Source organism: Echinops telfairi, unplaced genomic scaffold, assembly GCF_000313985.2.
Source record: "Echinops telfairi isolate 266 unplaced genomic scaffold, ASM31398v2 ScPeMD7_5;HRSCAF=22, whole genome shotgun sequence".
NCBI classification, from domain to species: domain Eukaryota; kingdom Metazoa; phylum Chordata; class Mammalia; order Afrosoricida; family Tenrecidae; genus Echinops; species Echinops telfairi.
The window spans coordinates 21,835,058-21,857,397 of record NW_022103901.1 but is presented as its reverse complement, the minus strand read 5'-3'; the positions used below and the strand labels follow the sequence as shown (position 1 = coordinate 21,857,397).

At 41.1% G+C, this 22,340-nt stretch overlaps 1 protein-coding gene across 1 annotated transcript in view; it reads right to left on the bottom strand.

Moving 5' to 3' along the window:
* The window catches only part of USP31 (ubiquitin specific peptidase 31), a gene marked incomplete at its 5' end in the record, with an annotated part of 87,445 nt that overhangs the window by 15,667 nt on the left and 49,438 nt on the right, over window positions 1-22,340 (bottom strand). The window contains 6 exons of the mRNA XM_004705726.2: window positions 217-336; window positions 9,133-9,262; window positions 9,824-9,901; window positions 11,449-11,543; window positions 12,132-12,243; window positions 19,452-19,632. Coding sequence (XP_004705783.2) covers window positions 217-336; window positions 9,133-9,262; window positions 9,824-9,901; window positions 11,449-11,543; window positions 12,132-12,243; window positions 19,452-19,632 — 716 coding nt within the window. The remainder of the gene's footprint in view (window positions 1-216; window positions 337-9,132; window positions 9,263-9,823; window positions 9,902-11,448; window positions 11,544-12,131; window positions 12,244-19,451; window positions 19,633-22,340) is intronic.

Sequence of the window (22,340 nt, the reverse complement as noted above, 5' to 3'; positions counted from 1 at the left end):
GCACACTGCCATATTTTTTTCCTACTAAGTAGCTGGTGGGTTCAAACTGCCAACCTTTCGGTTAGCAGCCAAGCTCTTAGCCACTGTACCACCTGAGCTCTTGTTGGGGTAGATCTGTACCTGTAATTTACACAGATCAAACAGGTACACCAGGGAGGTACACCAGGGAGCCTTGGCCACAGGCTGGTTTTACCCTTTGGTAGAGAATTTCCTTACCTGCCGAAACCTCTTTAGATGTATAATAAGCACATCGGGCAGAGTCCACAGGCTTAAGGTAATACTCCCTTGCTGCAGCTGCTTACAGTGTGGGCAACGCCAGGCATCATCTGGGGCAAGCTGAAAACAAAAACCAAGCCTTCTGTTAGTCACCACTTAACGGTAGATGTTTTCTAGGAAGCAGCTGGACTAATCTCTTAGCCAGCACCTGGAACAACTCAAGAAACGCTCCAGAAACGGAACTAAGCACATTAGGGGAGTATATGGATAAACACAATCAAAGCTGGTGCCTCACCAGAGTTGGTGCCCAAACATTACGTTGAGATTATACCTCAGAAAGGAACAACAGGTACATACTGTGAACAACGCAAACCCAATGCTATCAAGTCGATTCTGACTCACGGAGACCCTGTATCGGGTTTCCAAGGCTGCAAATCTTTATGGGAGCAGCGAGCCTCAGCTTTCTGTGGAGCAGCTGAGAGAAGATTAAAACCACTGACTTTGCAGTCTGTAGCCCAACACCTAACCCACAGTGTCACCAGGACCCCTTAAATACTGTACAGAGTATATTAAAGATCACAGAAGCACCTCAAGTTACATATAGCCCTCAAATTCAACTCATCATCTTTCTACCCAATACTGTTTCTCCTTCCCTCTACCAGTCTCCCCTCTATCTCCGCTGCCATCAAGTTGATTCCGGCACCTAGTGACGCTACAGGACAGAGCAGAACTGTCCCAGAGTTTTCAATGCTGTCATCTTTGTCATTTTCATTCTTTTAAAAATCTACCGATCCCCTTTATATACTTCTTTATTGTTGTTATTGAAAGGGTTTCAAATTTACTGCCTAGCCTTTTCATTTCAACCTGAAGGGTACTCTTTAGAATTTTTGTTTGGTAGGTCTTGCCATGATGAACCCCTTGAGGGTTTTTTTTGTTTGTTTTTAATGTAAAAACCAACCATTTGTCAGAATTGTTTGCACTACCTTAGCTCACTGAGCATGGCTATGCCAAGTAATACTCATGGCACCTCAGCGATTTCTGCCTGAATGAGACTGTATCTGGATCACCTGTGAGCTTAAAAAACTTCATTCAACCCCCTCACTTGGGGGAAAGTCTACAGAGGAGACTGGTTTTCCACTCAACAATCTGTCCATTTTGTTTTGTGACACTGATGGCAATCTCCTCAACACAACAGCTCTCATCCCTCTTCCTCTCTGTATCCTTCTTTCCACTGGTCCTTTCCTATTCCTTCCTGCCTCAGAGTGTCGTGCCGTCCTCTGAGGCTTGTGGAGTTGATTGTCCAAGGGGGTACATACTTCCCTGATGTTCCTATTCACCTGCAAGTTGAGCCAGAGCAGGGAATTGAGTTCTAGGCTGGAAGGCTGATTTAGGGCCACGTCTTAGTGGTTCCACCAGTCTCCATCAGACCAAGTCTTTTTCATAAGTTGGAGTTTTGTCTCACACTTTTCTCCCACTCTATCCGGGACCTTCTTCTATGAAACCTTTGAGAGAAGTCTGCAGTAGCAGCTAGGCACCATCTAGTTCTTCTGGTCTTAGGGGCGTGGAAGCTGAGGCTCACGTGCTCCATTGGTTCTTAGACTATAATCTTTTCCATTCATTTTTAATTTTCTTCACACTGCTTTGCTTTGGACAGACAGGGAGAAACCAGCAGTTGACCTTAGAGGGCTATGTTATGCCAAATGACCTGGTTTGTAGTCTTTACCGAAGGAGACTGTCACCTTCCTCTGGTTTAAACTGCCAACCTTCTGATAGCAGTCAAGCACGGCATCACTGTACCACTAGGGGCCGCCCGATCTCCACTCACTGCCATCGAGTCAGTGTTGGCTGCAGTGCCCCCCTATGGGTTTCTGAGGCTGTCACTGATTAAAGGAGTAGAAAGCCCAGCCTTTCTCCTGAGGAGATGCTGGTGGTTTCAAACTGCCAGCCACGAGGATTGAGAGCCTAACTCGTAACCACTGTATCACCTGGGCTCCACTAGTAACAGCTTAATTAAGCCCTCATTCATTTTCTCACCTGGATTTCTTCAAGTCTCCTAGCTATTCTCTTGCCCCAAGCATTAAACTTCACCAGAACTTCCCTAAAAATCTTGCCCCAAATACTACATATATACCTTTCTTTGCAGCATTTTGAGGCCTCAAACACTCTTATGTTACCTGAGGCAGGTAATTTCAGGAGATGGCTGTATGAGGCTCAAAGTGTTGGTGGGGCATAGCTGATAAGAGATTTTAAAATCTCTGGAGATTAGACAGTAGCTACATCAGCTTTGGGGCTACCCATATTAAGGAGTACGGGGAGCCAAGGAAATGGATGACACTCTGTAATGAAAGGGGCAAGAGCCACAGGCAATGGTCTCCAACAGAGCATTGTAAACTTGATTAAGCCGGATCGAACTTGATACTTGGGTCAGATGACCTACCTCTTGACCTAATCTGAGTTTGTTCTAGGCTCAAGTATTTCTTGCTTGTTCCATGACAAAAAAATGTCTTCCCTGACTTTTAAATATTGATGGTGGTCCTGTCTTTCTTACTCATTCCTTGTATTTTTTTTCTTTATATATTATTGTTTTATCCTTACCACTTTATGTTGGTTTTGTTTCTGTTGGGTTTCTCAGTTTGTGAAGCACAGAAGTAAATGCACAGAGATAAGGGCTGGTGCAAACAGTTCATTGGGGATGTAGGGCTGGGTGGTGGGAGACAGCGAGGGTGAAGGGATCTGGGGAGAAACAATGAATGTGGTATGTTGGGGGACACGAGAACTGATGGTGATTATGTATACACATGCATTTTTAAAGCGACTTAACCACAGATGAAGGGCACCGAGTTGTTGTGTATGGGGCGCTGAGTTTACGTCAATGGTGGTAGAATAAATTAGGAAAGGATGTCGATAATGGCTGTACAACAAGAAGAGCATAATCAATGACACGGAATGATACAAGTTGAAGTTGGAGAATTGGAGAATGTTCTGTTATGTATCTTTTCCCCACAATTTGAACAACGATGACAAGGAACAAGAAAATGTTCTAGAATTGGATATGGTGACACCTGTACAAACCTTCCTGATATGACTGAATTACTGAATTATATCACATGTGGTTGAAGTGTTTTAAAACACACACACACACACAAATGCAATGTCAGAAAAAAGAGAAAGGCGATAGAGGCAAGGAATAGGAATCTTGGAGAAACACAAAACAGAAATCCGCTTCAGAATGCAGTCAGAGAAATAAGGAACTCAGACCCATTCCCTTTATGCTACACCAAGAAAAAGGAGAGGCAGGAACTGGGTGACACTCTGCACCAGGCTCCACGGAGAGGTCAAGAGGACGGAGCAGCAGCCACGGAAGTGAGCAACTCAGGGCCACTGAGAACTCCAGACGACAGTGTGAGGAATGCAAGTAAGAGGGGTCTGGGAGTGAGTAACAGCTACAAGTGCCACTGATAGTAACCTCAGGGAGAAAGGCAGGCATGGTAACGTGAAAGGAAAGCAGGACTGAGGTCCACGTATGTTTTCCCAGGATGAGGAGTTCCAACCATGTTCGTCGGTGAAGGACAGTTATGTGACTTATTGATAATCTACTTAAGTGACTATCTAACCCAATGTTTATGGTAACAGAGCAAGTAGTTGAACGTTCAAACTGACTTTCATAAAATACAATATGGATGTTGTGCCAATGTCTGGTTGCTTTTAGAGTTCCTAAAAGACTTCTCTGATCTCTGGACATCTGCTAACGGGATCTCCTAGACAGCACAGACCCGCAGTCTATGCTTTGAATCCCAGACTGCGTAGAAAATGAAGGAGGCTCTCTCAATAGGCAGCTGGACCCACTTGCAGATAGTTTGCTTAAAAGTTTCTTCCTGTAATCTCCGATATTTACGTCCTGCCTTTTAGACACAATCACATCTAGCTCCTGATCCACAGAGCAGTTCTTAAGTTTCTGAAAACAATTATCAAACCCCATGAAGATCTCCTTCACCCACTCTGTTCAGTCATGCCATGACACTGTGCTCGGGAGAGGGATGAGAAGGAACCAGTCCACCCTCTCAACTGAAAACACCTGAGCCAATGACAAGAGCAGCACTACCACCACCGGATTTCTGGACACTTTCTAAAGCATCTGTATTAGGCTGGGTACTTTGGAGAAACAAATCCACAGCAACTCATGTCTAAGAGAGAGTTTTATGTAAAGAAAGTGTGCATCACGAAAACATCCCAACCCAATGCTGCCTAAGCCCACAAGTGCAACATTAACCCACTAACCCAACACCAGTCCACCTCACAAAACAGAGGCAGTGATGCCGACTGCAGGAGGAAAGCTGAGTCAGTGAAAGAACAAGCATCTCAGCACTAGCAGGGGTCTCCACACGGCTGCTCCAGCACCCAGGGCTGCATCGGGGTAGGTCCATGTAGCTTCTCCTTGGGGATGTCTTGTAGGAAGTCAATCTTGCAAGCTGAAGCAGGGAACTGCTAAGGCAGCTTGCACCTGGTGCGACCATCACAAAACAAGAGACCCGAGAACTAGAAAGGCGAGGCTCACCACCCATTTATCCCTCCGCCTTTCAATTAACCCCACATGTGATTATCGGCCAGGCTGGCACAATTAACTAACTTAACATCCTAAGGCAGCATGACCCTGGCTCACTTTACGATCAATACTAAGGGTCAGACAGCTATTATCATACAGCTTACTGCTAAATCTCACTTCCTTTCCTATACTTGTACGTTCATATTAGGACCCAATGACTAAACTTCCCAAGTGTAATTTATTCATTCATTCATTTACACATTTATTGAACACCTTTTTCTGCACCAGGTGCAGCTCCAGATGCTACCATATTTAATGAACAAGATAGATGGCATCCTTGCTATCATCGAGCTTCTGATACCCCCTTTACTCTCTCCTCGCCGCCTGTGCTGCAGCCACCTTGGCCTCATTGCTGTTCCTCAGCCATGCCAAGTGCCTGGCGGCTCTGTAGGTTAAGTGACCTGCAGCTGCTCCATGAGTGAAAGCTGAGGACATCTGCTCCCATAGGCTCACTGTGAGTCACATCTACTCGAGGACAATGAGTACTTGTTTACTGTCTGTCGCCTGACTGGGTTATAAATGGCAGGAGGGCGGAGATCTTGTCTGTCTGTTCCCTGCAGCATCCCCAGTACCAAGTGACGTGCCTAACACATACTATGTATTCAATAAGCATTTACTGAACGAGTGAGTCATTATTAAATGCATCCTGCTAGCTTGAACTCATCATTCTAGACTGATGAGGCACTCTGTAGAATTCTGGGTTACCAAGTGTCCTCCAAAAGATATGTACAGGTCCCAAGCCCCAGTACCTGTGAATGTGACGACCTTATTTAGTGTGGTCGACATATAATTGTTTGTCAATTTGAGGATTAAGAGTGTAGGGGTGGAGTCTAGCTTGTCAATCAGATCATAGCTAATGAGGCCTCGGTGTGGGCATGGCGTTCTCCTGAGAATTCGGGGAAATCCGGTATTTCCTCCTTGGAGGTGGGAGACTCTCTGCTCACTCCCTGGGAGACATCGCAGCTGACAAGACACACGGACCCACCCTGATGCAGCCCTGGGAAGCCATGCAGAGACCCCTGCCAGCGCCGAGATGTTTCCAATGCCACTGGATCCAAAGACTTTCTACCCACTGGCCTGTGATCTTCCACATTAGGTGTCACTGCATGTGTTTCGTGAGTCTGAAGAGGGAGAAATAAATCTAGTCTACCTAGACTAACAAATTTAGAATTAGGCTATTTGTAGATCATCCAGGATAGGACAAGCCCTGAATCCAAGTTCGTTCTTATAAGACAGAAAGAAAACACACAAGTACGCAGAAAAGAATGCCATGTGACGAGAGAAACAGATATTGAAGTTACACACATCCAAGCCAGGGAACTGTTGTGGCTGGGTCTGAACTAGGCAGCCCCCGTTTGGACTAAACTGAAGTAGGTCCGGGCCCTGCCCATGCTTCCCTGCACATACCAGAGGTCAGCAGCAGCTGGCCAGAGAAGGTAACGGGTGAAACCTGATGTTCCCGGTTCAAAGAAAGCCTCCAGGAGCCGACAAGCAATTCTCCCAGTTTCCAGACCCCATATGCTAACTGCCATACATTCCTCACCACTGCTTTAAAAACCCTCGCCCCCAGCTGCTGAGCACGAAGTCCCTGGCCTAGGTCACGGAACCTCACCCAGGAGCTCCCTTAACCCCTAATAAAGCTATTTCTGTTTCTGCTCTCCCTTGTCCTGTCAGTTATGTCTGCCTTTACAGGAACACCAAGAACTGCTCATGATTAGAAGCTAGGAATTTGACTTTGAGGATCATAACAAACTAGGGGTGACAGGGAGAAGAATCAGAATTCCAAGACAATTCATTGTGTTCTGCAGAACCTGTAATGGACCACGAACGAGATAGTCATTCAGACAGAACAAGGGAATACGACATGCTTTAAAAATCAAGAAACGTATGCATCAGGGTTGTACTGTTTCACCACACTTAGTCCATCTATATGCTGAGTAAATAATCCAAAAGCTGCCTTAGGTGAAGAACTTGGAATCAGGACTGGAGACTTACTGACAACTTGTCATGTGCAATGACACAATCTTGCTTGCTTATAGTGGGGAGGACTTAAGCACTTGCTGATGAAGGACTGCAGCCTTGACCGTGGATTGCAACTCGGTGTAAAGAAAAGCAAAATCCTCACAGCTAAGCCAGTAGGCAACATCACGATAAACAGAGAGAAGATGGAAGTTGTCAAGCATTTCTAGTTGATCCTCATGGAAGCAGCAGTCAAGACACACTGCACTGGATACATCTGCTGCACAAGACCTCTTTAAAGGGCGACGGAGCAAGGCTGTCACTTTGAGGATGAAAGTGCACCTGACCCAAGCCATGGTATTTTCAATCACCTCATATGCACGTGAAAGTCTGACGCTGAATACGGATGAAAAGATCAATCAATGTGTTTAGATCATGGTGCTGGCGAAGAATATTTAAAAAGGACCAACGAGTGGACTACCAAAAGAACACACAAATCTGTCTTGGAAGTACAGCCTGAATGCTACTAAGAAGCCAGGCTGAGGAGCCTTCACGTGAGTGCTATTATCAGGAGAGCCCAGACCCTGGGCAAAAGACATCAAGGGTGATAAAGTAGAGTGGTAGTTGAGTGAAAATGAGGAAGGCCGTCAAGGAGATGGACAGACAGTGCCTGCAACATGGGCTCCACAGAACAACTGCCAAGCTGGGACACACCAGGCCGTGTTCTGTTACTGCACCCAGGGCTGCCATAAGGAGGACCGGACTTGACGACACCTCGCAACAACAGAAGAGAGGCGAGGGGTACACAAGATTCTCTCTGAGCTTCCACGAGGAAGTAACTGTCAATATCGTGGTTGCAGATTCCTGACCCCTAGGGTTGAAAGAACACATTTCTATTGTTTCCAATCACCACGTTTGTGGTCATTTGTTACACCATCCCTGGAAATAAGTACCACCAGCACGGTCATCTACACAGTTTGCTCCCCCTAAGCATTCTGCCATCCTCAAACAGCTCCAAATCCCTGTTCCCACGCCACTTGCGGCCCCACAGGCTACTCAAGAGCAGGACACTCACACACAGCCTGCAATCAAGCCATTCCCAAAGCAAGTCCAAAGCTAAAATCATGTCTTATGAGAACCTTTTGGTAAAGAAATTAACTTAGCACAACTTGAGAGAGAGGATTTAGTGAAAACACAGAAGCTACTTTCAAATACCAGATGGTCGAAAAAAGAAAAATCAGTCTTTCTCAATTTTCCTAAAGAATTCAAAAGATAAAACTAAACATCTGTTGTTATAATAACCAGGGAACATATTATAAGTTAGCTTCAGGCACTATCAGAGCTATCAAGAGATGAAACTGTTATGCATTTTGAATAGGCGAATGAACACCTCATAACAAAAGGTATTCAAACAGAGGTTGGACAATCACTTTCTTGGAACATTCATTCAAATAATTACTGAGTCTGACTGTCTGCACAGCACGGAGCTCTGACGCATCGCTGCCCAACAGAACTTTCTGTCCATGCCTATGCTATATGTCACTTGTAATGTGGATAATGTAACTGAGGAACTATGGCTTTTAAATTTTCATTTCGCCTTTTAAAAAATAAATTAAATTTAGATAGTTAGTGACACTTATATTCTTAGAAGGACCCACAGTAAGTAGTGCAATGGTAAAGCACTTGACTGCTAACCAAAAGATCGATAGTTCGAACCCACCAGCCAGCCGCTCACTGGGAGAAAAGACCTGGCAATGTGTTCCTGTAGCGATTACGCCTAGGAACTCCCACAGGGCAGTTCTACTCTGTCCGATGAGCTCACTATTTGGCGGCACAAAACAACTACACTTATTCTTGGACAGGACCAAAAAGTTGAAAATCACTGTTTTAGTCACTCCATAAATTAATTTAAAGTTTGTGAAATCAAACCAAAAAATAAATTTATTGTTAACCATAGAAGGTTTTTTTTTTTTTAAATTAATCAATTTATTGGAGCTCATACAATTCATCACAATACATAGATCAATTGTGTAAAGCACATCTATACATTTGTTGCCCTCATCATTCCCAAAATTCTCTTGCCTCTTGGGTTATCCATAGGTTTTAAAAGCACAAATTACAAAAGTTCCCTTATAGAGCATTTCAATTAATCAAAGTTTTCTGAAAAGTCAAATGATTTTTTGTTAGCAGTTAATCTGGGTAATGTCCTAAAAGGGTCAGCACTAGAGCACTCATCAAGTGTGGAGCGTAAGTGTACTTCAGGAGTCTTTGAGCGCTTCCATGGTCATTGTATCCGCAGCTCTTTACTGCCCCTACTGTCCTCACCTCCCAAGCAATGCTGCCCAGCCTCTTACCCGTTCCTCTTTGGTGTAGAGTTGGAAACACTGAGATAAAGTGCAAGTCTGAGGCTGATGATGGCGCTCCTTTTGTAGACGGACACTCTCTGAGTCAGGGATATACTCATCTTCAGTATTTATAAACAAGCTGCAATTAGGGGGGACAGCATGTATCAGAGAATGTTATGCAAAACTGACAAAAAATACAATTATAGTTTATAGTTTAGGGAGTGGCCATGAATTCATCACAAAAAGATCAATGTATACAAACAAAAGCAGTAATTCAATTTTTCAATATTTCAAAATGTGCTTTCAAGAAGTAACTTAGAGCTGGTTTTTCTGGGACTGGTCATGAACCGTGCTGACTAATCAATATATGCTGCTCCTCATGTTTAGAATCTGCACTGACACCCTTTACTAAAGTTAATGGGCCTGTAATTTAAAAACTTTAAAGTAACTGGACCTATATAGTTACTTCTGTCTCCAGCAGCAAACAAACTCTCTCGGGCTTGGAGGTCTGGAAGAGAGAATGGAATGCAAAGGAGTAGCACGCTGCTGGACACAAAGGACTAGCCATACATGTGGCTACTAAGCTAAAGAGAAGAAAGATTTGCATTTCGACGAATTTAAAGATCAGAGATGTGCGACTGATTTATATGAAAACAACTATTTTCTAATGCTAAGTTAAAATAAATAAATAAATACTCACAAATCTTTTGTCTCCTTGTCCCATTCTACTACTAATTTCACATGAGCAGTACCGCCTGGTCCACAAGATTTTAAAGCCCTGCAGAATGAGGAGATAGGGGAAAGCTATACATTGTTTACCAAAAAAAGGATTTTATCTCAGTGTGATGATGTCCTATCTAAAGGCGTAATATAATCAGTGAAAGCTTCGGGACTAAGTTTTATAACCTCAGGCGTAATAACTAGCTTGTATCTGGACTGGAAAAAAACTCCTTAAATTAGCAGGCGTCCAACAGGGAAATAAAGATGTTGGGGAAATGCAGGAACACACTATCAGGCTGTCAACAGTCACTCTGAGGTGTTCCTTTTTGCCCAATTTCTCACCGACCCAATAGCAAGTGGGCAACAGTTCCCCCAGGAGCAAACTCTGTTCTAGCACCTACCTCACCATCATGCCACAGACTGTGCTTAATACCATCACATGTCCTGTGACTTGCCAGACACCACACACACTCTGCCGATGGCCATGTAAATTACATCCATCCACCGAGGCACCACTCGGGTCCCATCTCCCTCCTTCGAGCACCTCGAGAGAAACTCTTCCCCTGTCAACCTCACTCCACTAGCATTTTCCATGCTTCTCAGGTTTGGATTGACTCTACTAAGTCTCATGTCCAAAACCAAATAGGGAGTTATTTTCTAACTGGACTATGTTGTCTACTTTTTAGAATCCTGAAATGCAGACACAAGATTTGCTGGGGGAGGGGGGGGTTAGGGGGGATGGAAAACTATAATAAAAAACAGTAACTTGAGTATCTGTGTTTACATAGTCATACAAGTATATAAATATATAGACAAATAATAGAGGCCTATATCTCTATTTTATTAATATTTTACATGGAAAGCATATATTTTCAGGGTGATTAATTTCAGAGTGAAGTGATAAATTCCACCAGGGGTAGGATGGACAGTATGAAGACAGGTTTACAGGAAAATAATTATGATGAGAGAAACCAGACATGCAAAGGCACTATGAAACAGTACAGTATGTTAAGTAAGCACCAGTCCCGTGATACTGCTGAAGGTTTAAGAGGGTGGGGCCAGGAACAGTGAGACATAACATAACAGAAGCATTCAGGGTTCAAACTATGAAGCATCTCTGTGGAATCTGGGCTGTACTTTTTAAGCCAAAGGTATCACTGGAATGTGGCATAAATAGAATTCTATCTTGGTAAAATTCAATCTCAGTGAGTATAAAAGTGTAATTTATTCTAGCCCACATCCATTGCCACTGAGTCGATTCTAACTCAGAGTAAGCTTCTGTAGGTTTTCTGAGGCTATAAATAATGACAAGAAGAGATACCTCATTTTTCTTCCATGAAGCAGCTGGTGGGTTTGAACCACCAATCTTATAGTTAGTAGTCCAATGGCACTGCTTTGTTTCCTAACCTCAATATGACATAGCTTTTCTGATTTCAGTGGAAACAGTTGAACATATTGTCCACAAATATTATAAAATTAAAATAGGTATTTAATTTCTAAACGAGACTAAGAAATCTACCGCATTCACGTGGAAATCATATTAGAGGTCGCTTGAAATCCTCTGTGAGCACATAGGAAAATGCAGGTGATCTGAATTGTCTTTACCTTTCGACTGTTGGATGGCACAGGGGCTGCTCCTCCTGGGGCAGCAAGTATGTTATTCCCACAACACTGACCACACGCAAACTGAATGGACACACCTGTGCCAGATGTTAAACAAGAGTTAGACTGAATTTCTCTTCAAGTTTATCTGTTTTACAGAGGCATTTCCAAAGATCAAGAGGACAGTAAATTTTCATTTTATCTATAAAATGCTTCGCTGTCATTTGGCTCAGTTGTTGGACCAGTCTAACAGACTTTAACTATGATCTACCCAAGTACCATCTACCTGTCATATATTGTGCAAGACAAGTCAAACATTGCTTAAGCTGAACGTTAACTTGATGGTCCTCAATGGATAACTTTAATTTTTTGGCAACAATCATACTCTTTAAAATATCAAGGAAATATTTTACCAAAACATCTCTAAGTTTGTCATGTGCCAAACCCAGTCAACAAACATTATAAAGAAATACCCAGCAGTTCAAGAAGAACCGTGCAGCAGCCAGGGTAAGGGCTCTGTTTGGAAACTCTGAACACAGCTGATTTTACTACGAGGGCTTCCAACATCCCAGCTTGGTGTCTGGTTTTCCCCAAGAACAGAGATCTGGATTTTACATCCTATTGGAGTAGTTTTTTTCACTGGGGACACAAGCATGCTATGCTGGGGTATCAAAATGCTCACAAACCTGAATGCAAACAGTGGGCCTCAAGAAATACTTCATCTTCTCTAAAATTTCCTTCTGCAGAAGGTCCCACGCTATTGTCTTCTCTAGATGCAGCACAAAAGGCAGTCCAAACCTAACAAAGATAAATACTGTAGTTTCTTTAAAAGTATGGCAATTCCTATAATACTACACACTTCCTTATTCTTGGTCTTTTCAAATAGAATCACAATCAAATTGGTTCTAGGACCATTCTCAAAATAAAACAAATAGGAACTGTAAAGCTCTCATTAATAGCTTATATACCAAGTCGTTTCTAGTGGGTGCTGATGCTAAGATATAAAGCAGCAAGAGCACAGGATTAGAGGAGAAGAAGGGGAGGGGGAAGAGGGGTGGTGGTGAACATGACAAAAAGCGTAAGTCAAACAGAACGGGGGTCAAATGCCAAGGGAACAGATAGAGTTGGAAGAGCTAGCAGGCAGGCAGCCATATCCTAGTCATCTTGAGCTCCTAGGGGAACACTGGCAAGAAAGTGATAACATAAGTCAGCTCCTACCCTAGGGCAGAAGCCATCTGGTGTTTGCTAGGCTTCCTCTGTCACTGATGGGATCACATGTGTTAAGAGAATCAGAGACAAGAAAGTGGCTACATATCAGAATCAACCAATCAACCAACCCAAACCTATCTCACTGCTACTAAGTCAATTCCAACTCATAAGACAAGTACCACTGCTCTACAGTTTCCAAGGCGGTAAATCTGTATGGACGCAGACTGCCACATCTTTCTCCCACAGAGCTCAGGGGGTTGAACTACCAATCTTTTCATCAGCAGCCAAGCATAAGAACCATTGAACCACCCTGGCTCTTTAAATCACCTCAGGAGCTTAAAAGAATTACTAAGCTCACATTTGAACCGGTCTGGTATGAGGCCTATGCACTGAGAGTTTTTAGGGGTTCCCAGCTCATTCAAACAGGCAGCCAAGGTTTACAGTCTTAAGTCTACCCCAACTTGCCAACTTCGACCCAAGTCTCAGTCACTCCATTCTACTTACAACACATCCATTTCTTGTAGGAAATTCCCTCAACTGGGAGTCCTCTCCCGGCCCCTCTTTATGCTATCTCCTCCACATCCACATCAAAACGCAGTGAGGCACTTCTCCAGCAAGCACACTGTGGGGTGGCTGTCGCTAACAGCACCAACCGCACTGGGCTGTAAATGCTGCCTGCTGTATTTTCTGCCTCCACCAATACACCACAAGTTATCTGATAGCAAAAGGGTGACTCACTTACATATGCAGTTGGTTCTCAATAGCACAGCCAATGCGTAGAAAATAGTAGGTGCTTACTAAATGTGGAATGAATGAGTGAATGAAAAATCAAGTGAACAAACTAACAGATGAATGCTGGTCCAACCCAAAGCAGAGGTACTAAAATAAGTAAGAAACCAGCTCGTCTTGGCAAGCATCAAGTCGTTTATTCAAGTTACTACTCAACAGTTAATTTAACTACCTACATGGCATTGGGAGCTGCAGTAAGTCCCAAGACAAGTAAATCGCCTGGCAGATTTCTCATGTAATGACATTTTCACTCTGAAGATAACGAGCATCAGCGCCTAGAGCAAGATGGCCGCAGGAGCAGCTGCCTGCTCCCATCTCCGAACTAAATACCAAGATAAAACAAACCAGCAGAAGGTGGCAGGAACAACTCTGTCAGAACCGAAGCATCGACAAAAGGTCACAGCCACAAAGCAAATGCTGAATCAAGAAAAAGGTGATTATCGGCAGTAGGAAAACCTAGTTGTCTACAAGTCTGGGCTCCAGTCCCTTCCCAGCCCAGCATGTTCATCTTAAAGTGTGGAGAGGGATTCTGATGTCTGCTTCTCAAGGAAGCAAAGCAGACTTCACTTGCAAATGTATGTCTGCCCTAACATGTCTAGGGCTGACTGCCGGACTGAATCAAAAGGTAGTCTTAGTCTGAAAGCCATCCTTACTCGTGAAGGGTTGGTGGGCAGGAGACAATAACCTAAGGCTATAACCAACTTAAGACACCCAGAGATAAAGAGTGCCACTAACGCACACAAATAGGTGCCTAAAGACTGGAAGGAGAGGTTGCAGGCAACATTTCAGAAATCAAGGCACAGAATGACCAATAAAGCAACACATATGCCCAGAGCAAGCTGAAAATACACCAATTACCTGTGAAAGCCCCAGATTTTCACCTTAGGCTGAGCCAGTGTGAAATAAACCTGGCTAAGTGTGGAAGGAGGACACAAGCACAAAGTCAAATTGCCAAGACTAGGAAAAACTGTTTTATAATTTTTGTTTGTCTGTTGCTTGTATTTCTCCTGGAATTCATGAAAATCTTTGTCAAAACACTAGCTGAGCCAAGCTAAGGAACAGAGAGACCTTCTGTACATACCAAAGAAGCTAGCATTTGCAAAAACTGAGAAAGCTGATTTTCAGTTACCATATTACAATATTCAAATATCTTCATTTAAAAAAAACTAGGCCCATTCAAAAATAACAAAACGAAGTGACAGAAACTGTTCTGGTAAAAGCCCAGATAATGAACTTATTCGACAATAACTTTAAAACAACAGAATGAAATATATGTAAAGAGCCAAAGGAAAAAACAAAGCACTAAAGCACACCAGTGAAGCAATAAAGGAAAAAGAGGATTATCATTAAAGGGATGGAAATAGTAAAAGCACCCACATATAAATGCAGGAGCTGAAAAGTACTTTAATAGAAATGAAACATTCACTGGCAGGATTGGACGGCAGATTTGAGCTGGCTTAGGAAAGAATCAATGAACTAGAAGAGACGCACAGAGACCTAGGTGAAGGCTACATCAAGAAACAGTAGCTTCACATTTTGATATTTTTGCCTAATGCAGATTTCTATTATTTTGAAGCAACACTTTTTGACTTCTCCTTGTATGTGGAACACCCCAACCAAAAGAAGCATAGTACACATTCTTCCGTGTACACCTTCATTCCCAGGACACACCTATACTTGGTCATGAAACTGGTCTTCATGGAATGGGTGAAAGAGTTAGCTTGCTGTTACTCAAAATACTGGAAACATAACATAACTATGATTTAGTTTGTTAAAAACCTAAAACTTAAAATGTAACAGCCCTTGCAGCAAAAATTCCTTTTCTGCCCAATTAGTAGGAATGTTCTAACTCAGAAAAGAGGCAAGCAAGGCCCTTAAAATAAGGAGCCGGGCACAAAGCATGCCCTATTCAGAGGCCTCTGGGGATGTGACCTGGTAAGGCCAGCATGGAAGCATCCCCCAATTTACATAAGCATGAAGCTTCAGGGGGTTGTGGTCTAATGCCCCCACCCCACCCCAACCCAGACGCCACAGAAAGGTAGGTATAGACAATTTCCTATGGTGGTTGTGTTTTTCCTCACATTGTTTCACGTATCGATTGTATCTTGTGATCACTGCAAAACCTGCTCAGTGCTTCCTGCCTGAAAAACCTGTTTTTATCACATAATTTGGGGTATATAACTTGTTTGATTTCCCATGAATTCTTGAGCAGTTTGAAGAAAGCAAGCCCCATTGTTTTCATCTGTCTAGCATTTCAGAATAAAACTAAGAGTTTCTCAAATCAATTTGGTCTCTGTTTTGGGCTGTAAAACTGACAGGCAATCCTGAATCCTGACTCCTTGATCCCAGCAGACGTCTCAATACATTTTGCTTTTAAACTCAATACATTTTAAAGGATTGAAATTATAAAGAGTGCCTTTTCCAATAATAAAATGTAATTAGAAATCCAAAGGAGAAAAATCAGAAATTTTGAAAATGTGAAAATTAAATAGCACATTATTAAACAATGAAAAATCCCAAAGGAAAATCAGAAAATACATCCAGATGAGTAAAAAGGAAAGCACAATATACCAAGTCTTGGAGGATACAGCAAAGGCAGTTGCGTTCAGAGGTAAACTTATAGTGGTAAATGACCACATTAAAAGATAGATTTCAAATCAGGAACTTAACTTGACATTTTTAAGCAACTCTAAAAAAAAAAAGCCCAAAGCTACCCGAAGGAAAGAAATTAAAAAAAGTTAGAGGAGAGATGTATGAGGATTTCGAAAATAGAATAAAACTGAATCTAACATCATACAAAACCCAAAATTTTGGTGCTTTGAGAAGATCAATTAAATCAACAAATTTCAGTTAGATTTACAAAGTAAAAGAGAAGATACAAACAACTAAAATCAGAAACAGAAGTGTCAACAATGCTTACCAACCGAACCTAAATAAGGAGTGTTATAGAAGAATACTATTAAAAAACTGGACACCAAGAAATTAGGTAACTTAAACAAAATGGGGGGGGGGGAATCCTAGAAACAGATTCATTACTGAAATTAACTCAAAAAGAAACAGAAAATCTCAACAGACATATAACAACAAAAGATGTTCGGAATATTTTTAAAAACCTCCTGAGGAAAAAAGAAAATATCCAGGCTTCACTGACAAATTCTACTAAACATATAAAGAAGAATTAACAATAATCTTCAAATTATTCCAAAAGTTGGGAGAAAAACACTTCTTAATTCAATCTGTGAGGCCAGTGAACTGTGATACCAAAGACAAATAAAAATATCACAAGAAAAAAGCAAGCAAGGAAGAAACACCACAGTCCAGTATCTCTTATGGATACAAAGGCAAAAATTCTCAACAAATTACTAGCAAACTCAATCTGTCATAAGGACTATATACCATGATCAAATGGAATTTATTCCAGGAATGCAAGAGTGGTTCAATACAAGAAAATCAATCAGTTAATACAAGATTAACACAACAAAGAAAAATCACTACACGATAAGTTTAATTTATGCACAAAGGCATTTGATGGTTCCAACACATTTCATAATAAAATACAGCAACAAATTAGTAATAGAACATAAATTCTTCAATGTAATAAAAGGCCCTAATGAAAAACTCCCAGTTCACATTATATGCAATGAAAAAAAAAAAAGATAGAAAACTTTTACCCAAAGATAAAAGAACAAGACAAAACAGCCCACTTTGACTACTGCCATTCAGCATTGTCCTGAAAGTTCTAGTCAGGGTTATTAGGCAAGAAATCAAATAAAAGGTACCCAAATCTAAGAGAAAGAAGTGAAATGATTTCTATTCACAGATGGCATAGTTCTATATATAGAAAATCTTGAGAAAATCTAAAAGAGAGGTACTAGAACAAGTAAGCAAATTCAGTAAAGTCATGGGTACAAAATCAATATACAGAAACCAGTAGTGTTTCTATGCACAACCAATGAACAATCTGAAAAAGAAATTGAGAAAACAACGACATCTAAATATATAAAAAAGAAACATTTAACTAGCAAGGTAAAAGACTTGTACACTGAAAACTATAAAGCATTGCTAAAAGGTATATAGAAAGACCTAATCTAATACAACATTGTGCTAAGGTCACCCCAATCAACAGACCTCCCAGAGGAGTGATAATCAAATCTTACTGGAAAGTCAAGTCAAGAACGGAGGCGGGGATTGGCACAACGACTACAACACATATGCATGTGTATCAGAGATTATACTTTTGGTCTTAGGTGGTGGCTAAAACCAAGTGAAGCCACCTCCTATCAGTAAAAAACACTTAACAATACTTATATAGACCCCAAGGGGAGAATACACCCTAATTGGACACTTGTGACCTAACTTCTATCCAGCCTTTGGGGACCCAGGCCATGTGCTAGAAACTACTGGGACTTTAGATTCTGTCCTCTTGATGCCACGACATCCTTCACAGGCCACACCCGAAGGAATCTATGTGGAAATCCCACTAAGCAAACTGGGCTTTACCTCAAACTCATCTTGGACTGATAAACTCCCTTGGACTTAAGGCTGAAACACCTTAGGGTATGAAGAAGCTGATGACTACTATCCCAAGGTTATAGAACTGGTGATCATTGAACTTTGGTTCAGATCTCTTGACTACCATATATTTACTATTTTCATGCCTTCCTTGCTTTCTTATGACATGTATTATATGGGTAGGGATAGTTCTGTCTCTGTGAATGAGTGTTACTGAAAGTTTTGCCCTATCACCAGCCTGCATTGTTTGTGTAAATATTGTCCAGTCTTTTAAGTGTTTAATTTGTACAAATCAACAATTCATGGATTGAGGTCTGAAAAGTTGGTCTATACACGTATAATTTCTTTTCTCAATAGTGATTTAGATTCTATGTAATTGTTAAGTCAATGACACTATCAACAGGATCACTATGCCCCAGGGGGATGGATTTGGGGCTCACACTTAATTCTAGCCCCAATCTAGGAACAATATGTTCTTAGGACATGGTCCTGCTCTAAAATAGCTACATGGATAAATCTTGAAAATATTAGACTAAATGAAATAAGCCAAACACAAAAGAAAAACTATTAAATGATCCCGCTCATATAAAATATCAAGACTAGGTAAATGCATTGAAATGAAAGTTTATTAGTGGCTACCTGGAACGGTCTGAGGTGGAAATGGAAGGTATTGCTCAAGGAGTACTGAGTTTCTATTAAAGGTGGCAAAAAATCAGATATTAGTAATAATAATTAATGTATGCTCAAAAATAAGTTAAAATGGAAAATACTTTATTATGTATTTTTCACCAAAATAATTCTTTTTTTAAATTTGAAGACAAATATAAAAGCTATTCTGACAAACAGTAGAAACATTTTTTCTCACGGAAACATCCCTAATCTGTCCCTATTCCTATTTGGGTTACATTACTTTTTTGATAAACTTACTTGAAAAGATATTCTAAAACTCCCATTAATGCTCACAGAGGGAAACTGAGATTTGAGAAAGATTGTCAACTCACAAGTTTCTGGCTTCTACAGCTGACTGAATAGCGGTGTTATTTGGTGAGACAAGAAAGACTGGTGAGTCATGTTTATAAGGAAAGATAACAAGTTCAGTTAAGAGGACTAAGTCTGAGGTGCTTGAGCCAGGCAAATGATATGTTCATTTCGAGGCAGAAAAATGCAGCTAAGAAAGCACCTGGATTAATGGTTTGAGTCTGAGGAAGAGTCTCCTCTGGTGAAAATATGCATATGAAATGGGCCTTTCAATTACATGAGCCAAGAGCCTTTCACAGACTCTATTCTTCCAATTTCATTACACCTCCAACCTACCCGCCTTGACCCCACCCCCCTTCCCCCCAAGAAAATAGGTCAACTTACATGGGTTTCTGTGTATCAGATCAAATATCAAGTACTGAAAGTAAGGGTTTTTCCACCCTTACTGCCTAAAAATGTTTGAAAATATTAGACTCCTAATGTCTTAATACCTATTTGAAAACAACTTGCTTTTTTACCTTTTCCCTTGCTGCCCAGTGCAGGCTCGATTACACACCAAAAGAACAATCTTGTCACTTCCCGCTCTGGTGGAAGGCAGGTCCACTTTCCCCTGCTTTGCTGCTGTTTGCGTAGGGGAAGACAGTCTATGGTGATCCAGGCCAAATTTCAAGTGGTTTAGATTGTTATTTAAATAAATTCCTGAAACATAAAAAATGTAAGTCATTTTTTCGCTTCAAAATTCTCTTCATACATTAGAAGAAATATACACAACAGAGAAATAGGAGGTCAGCGCACTGCATAAGTTAAACTCCAACCCAAAATGAGAGCCCAAGAACAAATGGTCTACTCAGATTTTCTATCGAGCCACCATTACTTACTTTCATTCAGTCTAGTCTTAGTTAGGCTTCCTACCTATCTTAAGACAACTGAAAAGTACAACTCTTCACATCAGTAAGGATTCATTTTAGAAACGCAAATTTGCGGAGATGATGCACCAGGAAAAACTTATAATGAAGCCATCTAACCAGCATTCAAAAGCTGCTTTCCTACCAGTAGCTTCCTGTCCTCAAGGCTGGTTCTGCCGTCTGGCCCATAGGCCAGCTCTTTTCGGAGGCTCCTCAACTCTTTTCTCCCTCTTTACCTCTAAAAACGCCTGAGGTTGGCTGCTTATATGACACAAACTCCTTGTCAATTCCAAGCACAGCACCCTCCCAAAAGGACCACAAACCAACCAATCCTCGCATGCTTACTCAATTCTATTTTTTTTAAGCCACTCTTTCTTAACAAATTGATCAACCCTTACAAGATGCATAATATATGCCAATCGCAAGGCAGATTGTATCCCAGGGCCAGACAAAAAGATCCACCTCATGAAGTTGCTTACAGGCCACTGGAGAAATTTCAATCAACCCAGACAAAATTAAAAGCAACACACACTCAAGCAGAAAACAACCTGACAGCTCCTTCCCACAAGTCACTTCTTCAAAGAATGATGGCAATGTTCCTCATTGGGACTCAAACTGCAATACAAAAACCACTGCCATAGAGTCAAACCCAAACTCACACACGGTGACCTTGTCAGAATGAGGGGAGCTGCTTGCTCCACAGAGTATCTAAAAACCATAAATCTTTATGTGAGCAGACAGTCTCGTCTTTCTCCCAAAGAGCAGCTGGTGGGTTTGAACCATAGACCTTGCAGTTAGCAGTCCAACATTTAACTCACTATGCTTCAGAGTTGGGGAAGAGAGGTGGTGGGAAGCGGGGGCATCTCTTAAGCTTTGTTCCAAGGAACCAAGGTTAAAAGGCTGCATAAAAGAATTCACTTAACCACAAGCTGTTTTTGCAGAAACTGAAAAGCCTATACTGAGATTCATATGAAATTACAAGAGGCTTCCGAAAAGCCAAAACAACTCATTTTAAATGAAAGAACAAAGAAAGAAATGCATGCTTTCTGATTTCAAAACATAGCTCCAGTTAGTAAAACAATGTGGTACTGGTAGAAACACAGGCATATAAACCAATGGATAATAACTGTGAATCAAACCTATGTAAGTAATGCCAATTACATTTACGTATTTGTTTATTTCACTTTGTGAACTATCTAACCTGTAGGTTTACTGGTCTAAGATTTTTATTCAGATTTTTCTTTATGCCTACTTTATTCCAAGTTCACTAAAACTAATCATCAATCTCTGTGGCTACATTAGCATTATTTGTGTCCTCACATCTTTAATCTTTACCAGGTATGTCAGCAAAATACGGGGGGAAATTCCCATCATGACTATTTTCTTACAATTTTTCACTTTCCTCTTGTTCTTTTTTTGCATTATGTATTTTTGCTTGTGCTATTCAGCTTACAAAGTTCTTTATTATTATTATAATAATCAATGTACTATATATACTAGAGTAGAAGCCAATTCGAATATCTGCTGAGGCACCTAATTTTACCAAACTGCAAAAAAAAAATGTGATAAAAACTCAGGTTATACATGAGTATTTATGGTATATAATTTTATTAATATCAAGTCATATTAAATTCTACACTAGATATTAATGTAAGCAAATATAATTATGCTTTATATCATTTCTATTGTCTTCATCTTTACTTTCCTTTTAAGCTTTTTTCCTAATTACAAAAGTAACACATGCTCAATGTATAATTTGAAAGTATCTAAAGTATTTTTAATTAAAGCACCTGTAATTCTAAAACTCAAATATATCTCTTACAAATGTTTTGACATACTTCCACATTATATTTTCCATTTAGCTATAGAAATATATTTGAAAAAAATAAGAGCAGATTGCATTTTTTTCTTCATATTACATCAATTACATCTTCTTGTGTCCTTGAAAATTACTCCCAAAGCATGGCATTTTATGCCACTTAAAACATTCAACAAGGGGCCAAGGTATGTAAACTTCTCAGTCACACCCGGATACCAGGCGGGAATGAGCCAATGGGCTTGGAAGCAGAGACCATCAAGGTCATCCGGCCTAACAAAGTTTTCAAGATGCTACCATTGGTCTTTCCCCAACCGAAGCAAAGAATGAAGGAAATGAACGATGCGTGGAAATAATTAATACAGAAGAGCTAATGGACCATGCAGACCCGTCTCCACCACCACCAGGAATGAAAACCTAGAAGGTGCCTAGGTTCCACTGCAGGATCACAAGAGGATCCTGGACAGAGTGGGAGAAAAATGTGGAACAAAACTCAAAATCATTAAAAAAAAAAAAGACCAGCCTTACTGGTCTGAGGGTGACTAGTGGAACTCCTCAGACCATGACCGTGGGTCATTCTTCAAGCCTGGAAGTGAACACACGCGGCCAGGGTTCAGCTTTCAGTCAAACAACAGATCGGTCTGTACAGTAACTCCAAGGAGATGCACTCTCCTTAGAATAATCAG